The 17,149-nt window shown below is 48.1% G+C and overlaps 1 protein-coding gene across 2 annotated transcripts in view; it reads left to right on the forward strand.

The window, feature by feature from the left end:
- The window catches only part of RNF169 (ring finger protein 169), a 23,601-nt gene continuing 6,452 nt past the window's right edge, over positions 1-17,149 (forward strand). Inside the window, exons 1-5 of one of the 2 annotated variants that reach the window (XM_086883696.1) lie at positions 1-3,337; positions 10,415-10,491; positions 15,114-15,260; positions 15,956-16,068; positions 16,703-16,802. In XM_086883696.1, the coding sequence (XP_086739822.1) occupies positions 2,953-3,337; positions 10,415-10,491; positions 15,114-15,260; positions 15,956-16,068; positions 16,703-16,802 (822 nt within the window). In that variant the 5' untranslated portion in view covers positions 1-2,952. Of the gene's footprint in view, positions 3,338-10,414; positions 10,492-12,328; positions 12,742-15,113; positions 15,261-15,955; positions 16,069-16,702; positions 16,803-17,149 lie in introns of those variants that run through there. The other variant, XM_023945637.2, reaches the window with a different exon arrangement.

Here is a 17,149-nt window from a genome sequence, read left to right on the forward strand (position 1 = left end):
TTTTTTTAATTTTTTTTTTTTTAATGAGAATGAAAACAGAATCTCCTGCAAACTGCTGAGTAGAGTAAAACTGCTCTACTTTGCGAGCCTTGTGGCAGGAGTGTGAGCTGGGAGCTGGCTTTCCTCCTTGGAAATTTGTAGCCCTTCATCCCTGGCATTTGATCCAGCGTGGGCAAGGAGAAACGCACATGAGAGGGCTGTCAGCTGTAGGCAATGGAGCTGGAAACCTGCAGCACTCTGAAGTACCCTGCCCACATCAAGGGGGTCAGAATGAGATGAGCTTTACTGTCCCCACCCAAAGCAGTCCATAATTCCCTGCTCCTATCCTGTTGGGTGATTAATGCTGGCAGCAGCTCCTTATGGAGGTCTCCTGAAGGTGTTTGAGAGGTGTTCATCAGAACATCCATGTTTCCCATGGAGTTCTTTCCAATGTGTGAAACTCCACCTCACTGGAGAGCTGGTGGGCTTTGAAGAGCTCTGAAGCCACACCTTTTAGAGGGTTTAAGGCAGTCAGTGACCCCATGAGGCTTAAGAAGATAATTTATCCATGGAAGCACGTAGTCCAGCCTGGAATGGGAAATCTGGTCATTTTTTTTAGAGTCTGAGCGTGTTGCCAAGCACAAACCCAAATAAATAGTCTATAATCAGTGCAATCCGGTGATACAGAGAGGACAGAGGGTAAGAGATTCTCCTCCGGGGATGGAGATCAGAAACCAAGTAAAAAGCAGGGGTGAAAAAAGGCTGAATAAAGCAAGGGGGAAGGATAGAGAGGAAAAATGGGAGAGCACAGTGCCATGGGCCTGTCTGTATCTCCCATATGCACCACAACACATCCCACCCACACCCCATGGAAGGTATCTGCCCTCTAGGGCCGACATCATCGCTGGGAGGACCGTGAAGAGAAACGGCAGTGGCAAAACCCTGCCAGCTCCTCGGGAGAGTTGAGAAACGTTCCCTGGCAGGCTGGGAAAGGCTGATGTTTTGGCTGGGGATGGTAGGATTTGAGGCTGGAGCCTTGCACGGGCTTAGGATTCCCTCTGCAGGCCAGCCCTGAGCTCCGCACATCCTGAACTACAGAACCACAGAGGGCTTTGGAGTGGAAAGAACCTTACAGCTCATGCAGTGCCACCCCCTGCTGTGGGCAGGGACACCTTCCACTACCTGATCTTGAATGCTTTCAGGGATGGGACAGCCACAGCTTCTCTGGACAATCTGGGCCATTTTTTTATTACTCTTATTGTAAAATATTTCTTCCCAGGATTCCATCTAACCCTACCCTCTGGCAGTGTAAAACCATTGCCCTTTGTGGGGCTTTGGGTTGGAAGACGAGCTGGAGACACAGAAACCAAGTTCTGTCCAAGGCAGGCTGGATGTGCAGAAGCAATTTTGGAGAACAACTGGCAGAGATCCTTTTCCAAATCCGATGTGCCTAGGACTCTGCAGAGAGCTAAAGCTCTTCACAGCCCTTTGTCCTCCAAGCAGCTTTGGTGGGGGAGAGTCTCCTGTTCCCATATTCCCTGTCCCTCCCCAAGGGCTCCCCAGTGCCCAGCTCCCAGGTCAGGCTGATCCTGGGGAGCAGCAGCTCTGTGGGGAGCCAGGAAATAACACACTCTATCTGACTCTGGCCAGCAGCAGCATCTACGGGACAGACACACTTAATCCAGATTGCTGGATTAAGTCCAGTCCCAAACCACTGCCATAATTCATCTTAATAAAGTCAGTAGGAGTTTTTTGTTTCACAAGAAGTAACTTTTTTGTCAACTGACATTTCATGGAGCCCACAACAGCAGGGATCCACATGCTGGTATCCTTTTAGTCATTCAACAGGCAGAGAAAACTAAAGATAGAAGTGTGGGTGAGATGGAAAGTTAATGATATCCCCCAGCAAGTTCCTGGCACACGTGCAGAGGCCGTTTCTTGGGCATGGAACATCCCTTCCTCTCTCTAACCACGCATGGTTGAGGAGCCTCTCATGCATGAGAGGAGCCTCCTCGGGGAGGCTCAAAGGTATAAGGCTTCACCTCTGTCTCTGCAGCCACATTTTCTCTTCTGCCAACCCAATGTAGCTGAGAGGCTTCATCAGAGAGGGTGCTAAAATATGATGAGAAGACAGATTGGTTTGGTGCCCCAGTAAAGAGATGAAAAGCAGAAGAGAAGTGCAAGAGATTTCCATAGCAACTGGTGCAGAGGCTCTGCCTCCTCTGGATTGCTCTGAGTCACCATCCATGGTGGTTTAACTCTGGCTGGACACTGAGTGCCCACCAAAGCTGCTCCATCACTCCCCTCCTCAGATGGACAGAGGGGGGAAGACTGAACAGAAGGCTCATGGGTCAGGATAAGGACGGAGAGAGACCAGCGACCCACTACAGTCACGGGCTGGCAGAGCTAGGGGTGCTCACCTGGAGAGGAGAAGGCTCCAGGGAGAGCTCAGAGCCCCTTCCAGTGCTTGAAGGTGCTCCAGGAGAGCTGGAGAGGGACTTGGGACAAAGGATGGAGGGACAGGACACAGGGAATGGCTTCCCACTGCCAGAGCGCAGGGATGGATCGGATATTAGGAAGGAATTGCTCCCTGCGAGGATGGAAAAGCCGTGGCACAGGTGCCCAGAGCAGCTGTGGCTGCCCCTGGATCCCTGGCAGTGCCCAAGGCCAGGCTGGACACTGGGGCTTGGAGGAACCTGGGACAGTAGAAGGTGTCCCTGCCCATGGCAAGGCTGGCACTGAATGATCCTTAGGGTTCTTCCAACCCAAACAATCTGTGATTCCATAGTTTGCCCTTAACAGCCGGCTGTCCCCGTCCCGGTCCCGGTCCCGGTCCCGACAAAGAGCGGGGGAACTCGCACGTGGCCCCGCCGTCTGTACCAGTAATGAATATTCATGAGGGGCGTGACCTAGGCGGAGGCGGGAGCGGCGCGCGGCGCTCATTAATATGAACCGCGCGGGGGGCGTCCCCTCATGAATTATGCGGGTAGGCGTGGCCGCCGCGGCCCTTCAAAGTGTGGGAAGATGGCGGCGGCGGCGGCGGCGGGTGCCGGCGGCCGGGCCGCGGTGCGGGGGCGGAGGCGGCGGGGCCGGCCTGCAGCCGAGGAGGAGCAGGACGCGGTGGTGCTGTCGGTGGCTGAGTGCCCGGTGTGCCGGCAGGCGCTGGTGGAGGCGGTGACGCCGCCCTGCCGCCACTCGCTCTGCCTCGCCTGCTTCCAGCGCTGCCTGCAGGGCCCGGGCCTCTGCTGCCCGCTGTGCCGCAGCCGCCTCTCCACACGGGCCCGGCGGCAGCAGGCCGAGCCCGCAGCCACCACGGCCGCCGGAGCAGCAGGCGGGGAGCAGCGGCCGCAGGACCAAGGTGCGGCGGCGGCGGCGGCACCTGCGCCCCCCCATCCTAGAGCGGGAGGGGCGGGGGGGCGCGGGGAGGGGGCGGGGCCTCGGAGGGGGCGGGGCCGTGGCGGGAGGCGCGATGAGTTCGGGGGGCTCAGCCTGAGGGGTGCGGCCGTGGCGGGAGGAGCGATGAGTTTAGGGGGGACTCAGCCCGGGTCTTGCAGGGCCGAGCTGGGGACGGGGCATTGGGGTGAGCGGCCCTGCACTGTGACATCGGGAGATGGAGGGGATGGATCTCCTCCCTCGGAAGGGATGCTTGGCTGGGGGGATGTTTCCCCACTTCCTCAGGTGTTTTTGTGATAATCTTGCCCCAGAAGTGCACTGTTCCAACAGTGCTGCCAGGAGTTGGGCGGGTTTGTACTGCATCAAGACAGGAAGGGTTTTGCACCATGGGAAGTCCCAGTCCCGTGTTGACATAAAAAAAGTCCATCATCCCTGTGTTCGTGGCTTTTTGTTGCACATTTCCTCCCTGCCTCCAAAGCTAGATGCCTTCCTCAACTCGTAGAAAACTGTTCCCTGTGTTCCCATGAAAAGAAATCCTCGTCTGAGACAGTGGCTTGCTCTTTCCCAGTGGGAGCTGCTGGAGATGCCCACCTTGCTGCTGTCAGAACTCGGGATGCACTGTGATCTGTTGGCTGGAGAGGTGTTGCATCAGTGCCCACTTCAGCAACACAGCAGGTGCTGGGGGGAACCCTGTAGAGCAAACAAGGATTTAAGCTACAGATAAACATCCTTTTAGCCCAACCCGTTCCTTTCCAAGCGTGTTTCTGGTCTCCCGGTTCATGCTTGTGTCAGCACCCTCTAATTGGCTGTGGGAAGAATTGGCAGGATGAGCTTAAACAGCTTTAATTGGTGGTTTGAACTAACCCCACTAACCTGGAAGAGATTTAGGAAGCCTTCACACGGAAGGATTTGCTGAATCAATGAACAGATGGGCTGTCCAGAGGGAGCTGAGCTGAAGCGCTGGCAGTGCTTCCTCTGGAGGAGGAATGGGAGGAACTCCTGGAGTCAGTCTCTGCTCCAGGGCAGTGGTGTCAGTCATGCTTTAATGGACTTGGCGTGGTCCAGGTGAGCTTGGATGAGAGTATCCAGCCATGCTGCGGGAATGCTTGTGCAGTGTCTTAGTCAGGCTTTTTTAAGTAGAATTAATTTTAATTCTCAGCTTGCCCTGAGTTGTGTGAGATGTGTGCGGGACAAAGAGGAATGGCTTCTCACTGCCAGAGGGCAGGTTTGGATGCAATACTGGGATGAAATTCTTCCCTTTAAAGGTGCTAAGGCCCTGGCACAGGCTGCCCAGGGAAGCTGTGGCTCCCCCATCCCTGGAAGTGTCCAAGGCCAGGTTGGATGGAGCAAGCTGTGATAATGGAAGGCCCATGGCAAGGGGTGGAATTAGAGGATCTATACAGACCCTTCCAACATCTTCTGCTCTGTGCTCATCCACTGAGCCAGCCATCTCACCCTGGAAATCATTGGCTAAGCCTGCTTTCCTTTCCTTAAATCCAGCAGCCTACCTCCCAAGCACCTTATCCTTGTTTAGAAGTGGTTTCCAGGAGTAGCTGCTCCCCAGGAATCAAGATGGGGCTGATCCTGTCATTCCTCCTCCTTGCCCTGTCTGAAGGGATGGGTGACATTTGACCTTGGCTGAGGCTGGGGATTCTGCACTAGGTGTCCAAATGGAGTTAAAGTCAAAGTCTTTGTCACGACACTTGTAAAAAAAAACCAAACTGGATAGAAATCAGCAGAGACACACACTCGCTGCCTGTGTTGTGTCTTGGCATGGGCTGGGTTTGCCTGAGAGTTCCTGGGCGTCTGATTCCCTAGGAGCTGCCCTGCTGCCTTCAGCCTGGCCCCAGCTGCTGCTCCAGAAGGATGCAGGTGGCCCACGGGTCCCATATCCTCTCTGTGGCCATCTCCAGGTTCCACAGAGCACCTGGGAAGGCACCCTGGATGCTGGTGCAAGGCCAGACTTTGAGCTAAAGATGCAGTGCTGGCTGCAGTGCTTTGCTGAGTGAGGTTTCTTATATTAAAACAGTTGCTTGGTGAAATTCTTGGAACGCAGAGAGGAGCAGCAGATGGGAGGCTTGGAGACTGCGGGTGTGTGTTTGAGGATTCAGTTGGCCAAGGAGAAGGAACAGAAATGTTTGTGGCAAGGTGCTCAGCCTGATTTGTGAGAAAATAAGTACATTCTCATTTCAGAGAATCAGATTTCTTTTGTTTCTCCTCTGCCTAGAAGCAATGCACAACATTCAATAACTGATGCTCGTGTAAGAGAGGTGGTGTGTTTTTGCCAGACTTGTAAAATGACTTCCCCCTCCTTCCTCCCAGTCTTTTTTTGGCAGTGGTTTTCCCCTTTCCCCGCTGGACCAAACCAGTCTAGTTCTTGAGCATTTCCTGGTGACTCCTGAAGTTCCTGTCATTTCTGTTGTTTCTGTAGCCTGTCACTAGTTGGTTTTTTTTTGTCTCAAGACCACAGTGCTACAAGTTTGGAAGTGGCAATCCCAAAGAAGCCTTTCCCTGTCTCGGGAAAAGGAGTGATTTCCTCCCCACATCGAACTGATTAAAACTGACACCATCTCTTTCTTTTCCTCCTTGTCACAGGGCTGTATTGCTGGTGGGATGGGTTAAATTTAAGATTTCCTAGGAAGATAGGATACAGTGCCTCTCTGGGGGCAGTAATTGTGCCGTGAGGATGTCAGAGGGCTTGCACCTCCATCTCTTCCTCGTTGTCCTCTCTCCAGCCCTCCACAATACATAAATGATTTTTAATCTGCCATTCAGACCATTAATGAAGAGAATGATTAAGACCAGACCCCAGTGGTCAGTGAGAGGCATGGCAGTGGATCATTAACTCTTGGGAAATAGTTTTTCCAATTGAGTAGTGGTTACACCTGTGCTAGGGTCAGAAAATTCCTAACTTCTTGTTTTGTGTTTTGAAAACATTTAAGATTTCATCTTCAGCTGCAAGTGTTAACTGCCAGGAGTTAAAAGGAAAAGTAGTGAAGACCTCAAGGGAGGCAGAAGCTGCAAAGCCTGCTGAAAGTTTCCATGGAAGCTGGGGGTGAGGGGGATTCATTGCTGCTGGTGGCAGAGCTGCGATTTGCCTGATGGCATCGGTTTGGCAGAACCCAGGAGCCTCTGAACGACAGACAGGGAACCAAAGGGTTCTGAATCAAGTTCAGCTTTACTTTTAATCAGCCCGTGTTGCTAAATTCACCAGATGGAGGTTTCTGAGTCTTTTGCCAGTAAATATAAAATGTGCTGGTCAGGAGCGCAGCTCCACGGAGAAAGTGTGTAAGACACACTTCTGAGCTGGCGTGGAAAGGATGGACTCTTCCAAGGAGATTGAGGCTGCAAGTTAGATGCCTCTTATAAGGAAAATCTGTGTTAAATAATTAGAAAATCTTTTGTCCTCTCAAAAGTAGTACAGAAATCATAGTACAGAAATCAGTTGTTTTTCCCAAGACTGAGCACAATAGGATGCAACTCTTGTCTGCCAGCATAAAAAACAGGGTGCCAGGTTTGATCCTGCCACTGCGACTGTTTCGGTGCTCTCGCCAGGCTTGGAAAGAGCATCCCAGCAGCAGCAGCACTCCCAGCAGCCCTTCAGAGTCAGCTTCATTCAGAAACCAGTTCTCTTGACCCACAGATCACTCGAGAGGAAGGGCAAGCAGGAGGTTTGCTGTAAAATCAAGTAAAAAGCCTTTTCTTCCATGGTTTTGCCTACTTTGTTGTTGTCCTAGGCTGCGGCACACATTGAAGCAGCTGAGCAGCCTTGTCCTGGGCCTGAACATCCAGAATTGGCACGGGGAGGTGTGCCAGAGAAAGACATGTGTCTTCTTGACATAGTCATCTTGTCTTCCTCCCAGTGTGAGGACTGGGCTGGTTCCACTTGGAATGGTTATGTGCCAGCAGAAACATCCTTGGGTGCAGCGCCCTTCTGCCCTGTCAGCAGAGGGGATGCTGCCCCTCTGCTCAGTCCTGGGAGGCACCTCTGGGGTGCTGTGTCCAGCTCAGCAGGGACAGGAAGCTCCTGGAGCAGGGCCAGCATAGACTGTGAGAATGAGGAGGGACTGGAGCATCTCTGTGTCCTGGAAAGGCTGAGGGAGCTGGGGCTGTTCAGCCCAGAGAGGAGTCCCAGCTGAGAGGGGCTCTCAGCCCTGGGTGTCCCTGGGTGCAGGGAGGGGCAGAGCAGGGCCTGGGCTCTGCTCTGGGGCCCAGCAGTGGCACCAGAGCAGGGACTGAGCTCAGGGAGTTCCAGCTGAACATGAGGCAGAACTTCTTTCCTGTGCAATGACCAAGCACTAAACAGGCTGCCCAGACTGGAAATATTCCAGAACCCTCTGGACACAATCCTGTGCTCTGGGATGGCTCTGCTTGAGCAGGGAGGTGGCACCAGGTGGCCCACAGCAGTCACTTCCGGCAAGACCCATTCTGTGTTTCTGTGAAATGCAGATATACATCTTTGCATACATTTTTATTCTCATCTCTTCTATACAGAGCTGGAAATTTGGGGTCTCATCTCTTTTAGACCCATCTGTAAAAATATACAAGTTGGCCCATAAAGATATTATTAATAAAGTTGCTTCCACCTGGTGTTGGACTCCTTTAGCTCAGCCACCACAGCTTACATATAAATGTTATTCCATTATTTAAAATTTCTTCTGGCTTGCTGAACCCAAGTGAGAAATGAGAGAGTTGACGTGGCTCATCTTTCTGGTGCATGTTTCCCTCGGGTTAGCTTGTGTCCTGGAGGAGAAAACTCCACCTTTTTAGCTCTGGAGACAAGCCTTAAACATTGAGAAGTAATTGAAGTTTGCTGCGGGCAAGTTACAGATTGCTGCTGCTCTTGGGACTGTCTCAGTGGAAATTCAGCTTGATAAGGTTCAAAAAGAACTGGAACCGCTCAAGGACACAATTGAAAAAACATTTTGGGAAGCCGGTGGAAGGTTTCCAGCATGGCCGGTTGTGGGCGCAGAAGCAGGAGCAAGGAATGCAGCCTGGCCTCCCCAGCATCAACATCGCCTGGGATTTTTATCACATGTGTAGGGAGGGACACTTGGGATGTTTTCCCTTAAAAACAAACCTGGCTCGTGCAGGCACGTGAATAAGAGGAAATAGCAGCTTTTTGATGAGAAGAAAGGCCTTATAATCTATATGTTTAATGTTTGCTTACATGAGATTATTTTTCTCCCTCCAAAGCAAGTATTAAAGAAATGCTTTGTGATTTGTGCAGCTCTGGCATTGGCAGTGTTGTCTCTTTAGAGCTCCGGAGCCTATGGAATTTGCTCTGACCCTCGCCGGCGGGAGGGACTGAAGTTACAGGGTCCCTAGGAACTTTGAAAGGGGAAACCAGGGGAAAGCAGGACAGGTGGTAACGGCATTTCATCAGTCTGTAAATGGCATGTTTGGGCACCCGGAGGGTGCCCTGTTCCCAGGGACAATGTGACTGTGATCCAGAGGATGCCTGGCAAAACAGTCGGCAGCTGGTCACTGGGTGGGTTTGATTCACCCGCCCTACCATATACCTTTAATTTTGAGCCAAATAGAAACACTTCCTACATAAGGGAATTCTGTGAGGGGACTCAGCCTAGAGAAAAGGAAGCTCGGGGGGACCTTCTGTTTCTCCACAGCTCCCTGATAGGAGGGGGCAGCTGGGGGGATTTTGGGCCCTGCTGCCAGGGAACAGGGACAGGGCAAGAGGAAACAGTTTCAAGCTGTGCCAGGGGAGGTTCGCTTTGGGAAGCAGGAGGAATTTCTTCACTGAAAGGGTGGTCAGGCATTGGCATTGGCTGGGGCTGCCTAGGGACGTGGTGCAGTCTCCACCCCTGGAGGTGTCCAAGGAACAACTGGATGGGGCACTCAGTGCTCTGGGCTGAGTGACAAGGTGGGATCGGTCACAGATAGGACTCAGTCGTCTCAGACATCTTTCCCAGCCTAAATAATCTTGGGATTCTGTGAAAACATGTGGTGGAGCTGTTGGTTTATATCCTTCCATTTTAGCAGGGTGGAAAAAGGAAGTACCCCTGATGTTTCCTCCTTGCTCGAACGTGTTCCATCCTGACCGTAGCATGTTGGGATGATGAACTGTGCTGCACCCTGCCAGAATACTGATACGGATTGAGCCAGGATGGTTGTCCAGGGTTTCTGCTTGTCTTTTGTTCTGGTTGTTCCCTTTTCCCTCCAGGCTCCTCCAACTGAAGTGCAACTTGCCCAGACTTGCACTGCACAGAAGTGGGAGGGCGCTTTGAGGCTGATAGAAGCACGGGTCACCTTTGGGAATAGCAGACTTCAGGGATGGAAGTTAAACTATAACCCTGGGCCAGTATGCTTTTGGTTTCTGAATTCCCGAGGGGAAAGGGAGGAAGTGGGAGCAGGACAGGGAATTTCTGCCAGACAGAGCATTCTGCCCACTTGGTTTCAAAACACTGATGTAGGGAAGTGCACTGCAAGCAGGGAATGGCTGTGCTTGCTCTGGATCCATGGGGCAGCGTTGCGGGCGGCTGGAAGGGGGTGTGGAGGAGGCATTCTCAAGAAAACAGGGAGCATTCTTGATGCATTGGCATCAGTGGCAGAAGGGCAGGGGTGTGAATTTGGGGAGCTGTGCTGCCTGTGCACCTGGGTTGTCTGGCTGCAGCAGGCACCTAAATCCTGGCTTTATTCCTGGGACTCAAATTCCCTGTGCCTAAAGCCTGGGTTTATTCCCAGGACTCATATTCCCTGTGACATCTCCAGGCTGTTACTTCACCCCTGTGTTTACATCCTCCCAATGCTCCTTGATTGCTTAACTGCTTGTTGGACTCTTGAGAATCTCAAAGGAAACTTGGGAAGTGCAAAGTGGGATTACTTGGACATCCTCCTCCTGATGTTTCTGTATCTTAAACAGAGCTATGATAGCAGTGGCAGAATATAAACATCTGGAGTTGAAAAAAGTGCTGCAGAAGCTCTTTTGTAGCCTGTGGAGATCTCGCCCTTTTTGGGAAATAATGGCCAACACCAATTATCCTGCACTAAAAAGTATTTCCTTTCTTTCCCCTTTTCTTTCCAGACTTTATATTCAGAGCACCCATTAAATTAAGCAAAACAGGAGAACTCCGAGAAGAATATGAAAGCCAGCTAAGGAAGGTGAGTATTTTGGATACTTGTGTTTTCCTTCCAGAATAACTTGGATTTCCTGCAGGAATGCCATCCTACCTGTAGGGAAACCTGAAGAGTTCTTTTTTCCTGTTCTGTAACAAAAGTCATTTATTCTCTCTATACTGTTCAGCCAGTTCGAGAAATGGTTGTAAGTGAGCATGTAGAAGCCAAATTTTGCTGTCTTAGTTTGCCTTCCAGAACACGGAAATGTACCTTCTATGGAGTGACTGTTCAGTTGTAGATGTAATTCCATAAAGGCTTTTGCAGCATAAGGCGTCTCCTTCTCCTCAAAAACAAACTTCCAAACCAGAGCTTTCTATTTCTTTTTAGCCAAGAATAAAATGTGGTTTAAAGACCAGGAAAAAAAAGATACAAGAATAAAGGTTTTTCAGCTAGTTTGGAATTAAAGGCCATGAAAATATTTTTTTAGATTTTTGATCTTTTTGATCTTGTTTTCCCTTGAGATGGATCCAACTCCTCACTGATTATTTTACCTGCTGGGTAAAAGTAACCTGAGGGGTTTTTCACTGTTGAAGAATTTTCTTTGGGCTTTCACTTGTAGATCTCAACAAGCGTAAAAAGGCTGATAGAGTTAGAAAAACAGCCTTGTCTGAGTAGAAAAATGGGTGATATTTCAGATAAGTAACTAGTCTGGGAAATGCATATGTGCAAGGAGACAGTTAAAAAGTGTGGAAGGGTCTTCCCTCCTGCTTCTTCGTGTATGGAATTAGCAGTGACACTGTTGGGCTGTGTCACTGCAGGTTACTAAGATAGCTTTGGCTGACTATTTCATTAACTGATCATGGGAATTGCAAGTTCTTCTCCAACTGAGGTGCCTTGACAGGAAAGCAGGGACACTTAGTGTGCAAAGTCGTGGGACTTGTGGCATTTTCAGCAACAATTCTCTATCAAGTTTAAGGAAGCACATTTGCAGCATGGTCGGGCTGCAGCTGAGAAGTTTTTTACATCTACAGCTTGACTTCAGCAGAAAGATACCATGTTCAGTCCAGTGCCAACACTTCATCTTTCCCTTCCAGTTAGAAGGAAATACTTTACCATGTTTCTGGCATTTGGGCATTTTTTTTTTTTGTCTTGTTCTTGTTCAGGCTGCTGCTCCCTGCCAGATAAAACTTGCATTTTTGTGCAGCTCAGCTGAAAGAGCCGTGTGGGAGGAGATTCTGTGAATCGTCATCTAGGAGGAAATGGCAGTGAAATTTTGCTGGTGAAATGACAGCTGATGATGTAGTCATATTATTCATAGAATCAGAATAGAATCAGAGAATTATTTAGATGGGAAAAGCCCTTGGAGATGGAGTCACTCCCTCACTGCCAAGGCCACCACTATCCCATGTCCCCTGTGCTGCATCCATATGGCTTTTAAATCCCTTCAGGAATGGGGACTCCACCACTGCCCTGAGCAGCTGGCTCAATGACTGGCTACCCCTTTAGGGAAGAAATTTACCCTGATACCCAGCCTAAACTTCCCCTGGTACAACCTGACACTGTTACTTCTTGTCCTGTCACTTGTTACCTGGGATGAGAGACCGACTGATCTAGCCTCCTGTCAGGAAGTTGTAGGGAAGCAAAATTGTAACAGTTGCTACTTACCAGGAGTTTCTTGGTATCTCTGAACTTCTGAATTAGGCAGGAGGAGACAGGAACTCGGGTTTGGGAATCTGAACTTGTATATGACTGTGTTTCATCTCAGCTTCCCTGCCTGCGGAATGGGGATAACCTGGGCTTTCCTCTTGGAGCATTTCCAAACCTTTTTACATCTCCCAGGTGTGAGTTGTTTTATATATCTGAGCTCTTGACCCACTTCCCTGCTTTTTGCAGTTGAAAACAAAGTGATACCATAACTATGTACTGAAGAAATTTTATTTGACGTGGATTATCTCTTCGCTAAATTTTCTCAACTGGCTTTCAGAATGAGATAAACATTTGCTGTCTGTGCAGGATAGCGAGATTGGGCTTTCCTTTTTTGTACCCTTGGTTCTCTTGCATTTTATGTTTATCCAGAGGAGGCTGTCATTTCTGTGTACTAAAACCCTAACTCATCCTGTCCAGCTGTCTTTCTGTCACAAGCAAGTCTGTTGCTTGTAAGCACACACAGTGGGAGGGGAAACTCCTACCTGAGGCATGTGCTGACATGCAGCTTCCCCGAGCCAGGGCAGACGGAGCAGGCTCCGGGAGGCAGCAAACCTGGACAGTTTGTGGAGAGAAGAGAAGATACCAAACGTGAGTTTGCCAAACTTTTGGAAATAAATGCTAGTGTCAAGAATGATGGTCCTGAAATGGGCGTTTCTTGAGTGAACAATTACTCATTGCTTGTATGGCATTTTTTTTCCCCCTACAGCTGCGGTATCCAAAAGGACTAAAATGTATTTTCTGATAACTGTGCTGTTCACAGCAGCTGTTGGTCCTGCATCCAGTGTTTCAGAGATGCTACTCAGATAACATGAGGTCCTTCTCCCAGGGTACATGTTTCACTCTACATTGTTTCAGTTTCTTGTCCTCCTGCCCCAGCACAGCATTGCCATGTCTGGAAGGAAATTCTCTGGGAGACAGTTTACATTAAGGCTATTTCAAATTATTATTTCTGTAATTAGTGCAGATTTTATTGTTAGAGTTTGATTTTGTTTGCAACCTTAATTTTGGATGTAAATTCTCTTTTGTATCCCATTAATTAGGATTAGGATCCTGCTGTTGCCTTTTTGATTTCACTGTCAGCAAAGCTTGGCTTGCCACCTCACACTGATTGTGCCACAGATTTCCTCAAAATCTTTAAATATTCCTGTGTATTGTTACATATTCCTGTGTCTTTTGATTTTACAATTTTTATAATTTAGTCGTAAAAGCGAGTATCTTCCTTCCACATGAGAAATAAAGGAGGGACACGAGTGCTGGGTAATATTTCAACCAGTCCAAAAAGAAAAAAAAAAATCTTTATCATAAACCTGGTGCAAATTTGTTTTTCAGATGCTTCAAAAAAGGCAGAAATGCTGTTGACTTAGAGCAGGCTGTTCATCATGTCTGCATCATGTGGTCACAATCTATGTTAGTCAGACACTGTTGTAGTTATTGCTTGAGATTATTAATAGATGAGGAATTTAAAGATACATCTTAAAACAACTCTAAGCAGGGAGTCAAGCCAGTCTTCGAAAATATTTGCTGAACACCCACAATCAGCCAAACAGTGGAGTTTTTCCTGGTTTCTGCCTTGTTTCCTCCTTGTTTTCCTCCTTGTTTTTCTCTTCCTTATCTGTGGGGGCTTGGATTCAGTAGGATTCAGGTCCTTCCCAATTTGAAAATCACAATGTGCTTTCCCTGTAATGCCTTGTGAAGTCTGTTTTCTTTGTTATCCTTACGTCCATACTTTTGGGGGTTTCCCCTCCTCCAGCAGAGAAGAAAAATACTAAATGTTTTTGGAAGAAAGAGGAGTTGTTGCATCATTCCCCACTGCCTTTTTAAGTTAGGGAGCTTCTTAAACACCTGAGATGCCTATGCCCAAATATGAGGAAAAGCCCAGGGATCTGAATTCATAGTGCTGGGTTTCATGAGCAGGATGAAGATGTGTCAGTCAAAGGTCCGGATAACTTCTGCATGGAGAGTGGATGGAGGAAGGAGGGAGGATCTGTTCTATATACAGATACATTAGACTATTCCTGGGCTGTGTCTAAGTTGAGTAAGAGGCAAGACACAAGCTGGGAAAATGTCTGGCTGATGGAGGGAGAAGGGAGCTGGTTACCCTGGGCAGGGACAGTCAGGTGGTGTTATCTGAAGTGTGTTCTGTCAAGCCTGTTCATCAGGAAAAGGTGGTGTAAAGGAGGAGAAAAGGGGTCTTGTTGGTTTTGATAGCAAGTCTGAAAAAAAAAAAAAAAGTCCTGGCAGAAAAGGGGAGTTTGATTTCTTAGGTGGGGGGCAAAACAGTGCAGCAGGACAGGCAGCCCATCAGAGTCCATGTACCTTGTGTCCCAGATCCTGGCATTCCCTTACACTTCTCTGTGCTTGATACTGAATTCGAGCTTGGAGCCTGGAGTCAGCTGTCAGGGCTAAGGGGGTCTCTCTGGATCCTCTTCATCCCAACACACTGGTGGAACAATGGGATTTCATCTCTTGTGTTGCTTTCCACATGGGAATTGCTGCATCTCACCTTTTATTTTAGGTAATGCTGGTTATGTGTCTGCCAAATTGTGTGTGGAGCATGTCAGGCCGTCAGAAGGCTAAAACTGAAATATCACAGCTTGTTTGAAACTAGTTTTGCACATTTTTATATGTAGTAAGATCACCTACAAGTAGAGAAAAGCTTTTGTCACTCTATTTTAGAAAATACAGTGGCAGACAAGTCTTTGTCCAGCCTTGGGCCTCATGGTGCCTTTGTTGTTTTGCAAAGAAGATAAAATCCATGATACTTGTGTATAAAACACAAATGTGATACAGAAGCAAACCAATCTTCACATTATTGTGTGAGAGAGGCAATGGCTCTATTCTGGAGTAGAGAAATGAAGGCACAAAATGAAACGATGTGACCAAACTCTCAGTCTTGCCAATCTGTAAGTGTAGCACTTATGAAATTATAACTACTTAACCTCTTTTGTCATTATTTCCAGCTGAGAGAAGAGAAGCTACAAGAAGAAAAGACATCTGAGGATCTGATTCACAAGTTCATTCTAGATGACATGGACGTAGGGAAAAGAAAAATGGAGGAACAGCAGAAAAAGGATGAATCTGTAGTTCTGAAAGGGAACCAAGACTGTGTAAGTAAGCTCATGCTTCTCCTTCCTGCCCACATATCAAAATTTTCATTCTTTGGCTTTCCAGGATTCCTCGATTGAGTTTTTACAATTTATGAAGGCTATGAGCTGGTAGATTATAAAGATCCTTGTTAATGAGTGTCTTCTAAGGTCTGTTATGACTGCAGATGTTCTTCTAGAGGTTTCTGTCCCCCTTTTTGCCCTCTACTGTGTGACTCTTCCTAACACAGCAGATCCCATCAGCTTTGGGGATATCCTTGGTCTTCAGGCTTGTGTGCATTTCCATGAACATTTCTCCATGAATCTTCTGCAGTGAAGTTGTACAACTGAAGTTCAACACGTTATTCCTGCTGACTTCTGCCTGTTTCCCATTTCATTTGGGAGACTCTGCAGGAAGTGCTCTTAAAATTTCCATTTGATAGCCTGACCCATGGGGGCTGAGTAACCAACACCCTGTAGTAACCTGTATTGTAGAATTTCCCACATTTTCTGATGAATAAATCACCTTTATTTGATGAGTAACAACTATATATAGAAGCTATGTGCTTATTTTTGTATTATTTATGCCTTATGTCCTCTCAGTATAATCAGAAATGGGGGATTTGGGGATCTTTAACACTTCTGCAAGAAAGAGCTTTATTTTCCAAGTTACTCTTTTTGTTGTACATGTCAGCTAACTCTTCCTTGATTGACTTCAGTTTCCTGAACATCTCTCGGATTCCGAGAATGAAGAACCATTCCAGGGCAAGCAAACACATCGGTCAGCTTTTGTTTCCAAGACCAGTGCCTACTCCTTTGCTCTCCTTTCAGGGTAAGATGCTGAGAATTTTTAATGTCCTTTAAAGATGTTCTTCCGACATGTTTTAAACACACATTAAATGCTCTAATTCAAATGGTGGTTCCAATCTAAAATAAGGGAATTTTTTTCTGGAATTTTAGAGTAGACTCATTGGTAGAACGTGGTGTCTGTCTGATTACTTCCTACCTGGAAGTTAAGGAAGTTAATGTTCATCCCATGAAGGAGAAAAATAATTGCCTGTAGATTTAAACCATTAGTCAGAAATCAGAATTCTGTCGGATGAACTCAAGAGTGCTGGTTCCTTCTCCAGCACAGATATGAAGGAATAGCATCAGCCACGAACAGCTGAATAACCAGGTGTGTTTCCACATGAGAAGCAAAAGGGTTCTCCCAGCTCCCTCATTGGCACTGACCTCAGTTCTGTATGAGCCATGGACAGAGGTGTCCATGTGTTCAGTGTGGAGCCTGTGAACGCAGACCAGGGCTCTGCTGCAAATCCAGGATTCCTGGATCCCCTTTCCCAAGGGCATGGAACGTATCTCTGCCAGCCAGGTGCTGATGCCTCTCCCACAGGTAGCAACTGCCAGGGCTGTTGAGCTGGTTGTTCCTAAGGTCACGAACCTCTTCTCACCCATCTGCTTTTCAGGAATTTAATCTCCAAGGTGGAGAGGAGTCAGAGCTGCAATGACACCATTCAGGAGAGATCCAAGAGCAGGCAGAGATCAGCCCCAGCCATCAAAACAAAGGTACAGGCAGTGTCTGGAAACAGGTTCCTGTGTGTAAATGTTCTTATCTGAGGTTACGCAGCACCTGTAATCTGGAGTTATAAAATATGGGCTTTGTGGTGCTGTATTATTGCCACGGGGCAAATCGCTTCCTTGTGGCTCCCAATAAAACCTGATGGGTTAGGAATTACTAAACAGAAAAGCTGACAGGTGTCAGGGTTCTTGTGTAGCACTGGAGGTTAATTGGAAGTTGAAAGGGTTCTCATCAAGCTTTTGTTTTGTGATTCCTTTTGTGTTCAAGGCTGAATTCCCAGCCAGGTAAAGAAAAATCTTTTAGAAGTTTAGGAAAATAATCCTCTCTCCCTTTC

The sequence above is a fragment of the Cyanistes caeruleus genome, chromosome 3, assembly GCF_971803275.1.
Source record: "Cyanistes caeruleus chromosome 3, bCyaCae1.hap1.1, whole genome shotgun sequence".
Taxonomy (NCBI): Eukaryota; Metazoa; Chordata; class Aves; order Passeriformes; family Paridae; genus Cyanistes; species Cyanistes caeruleus.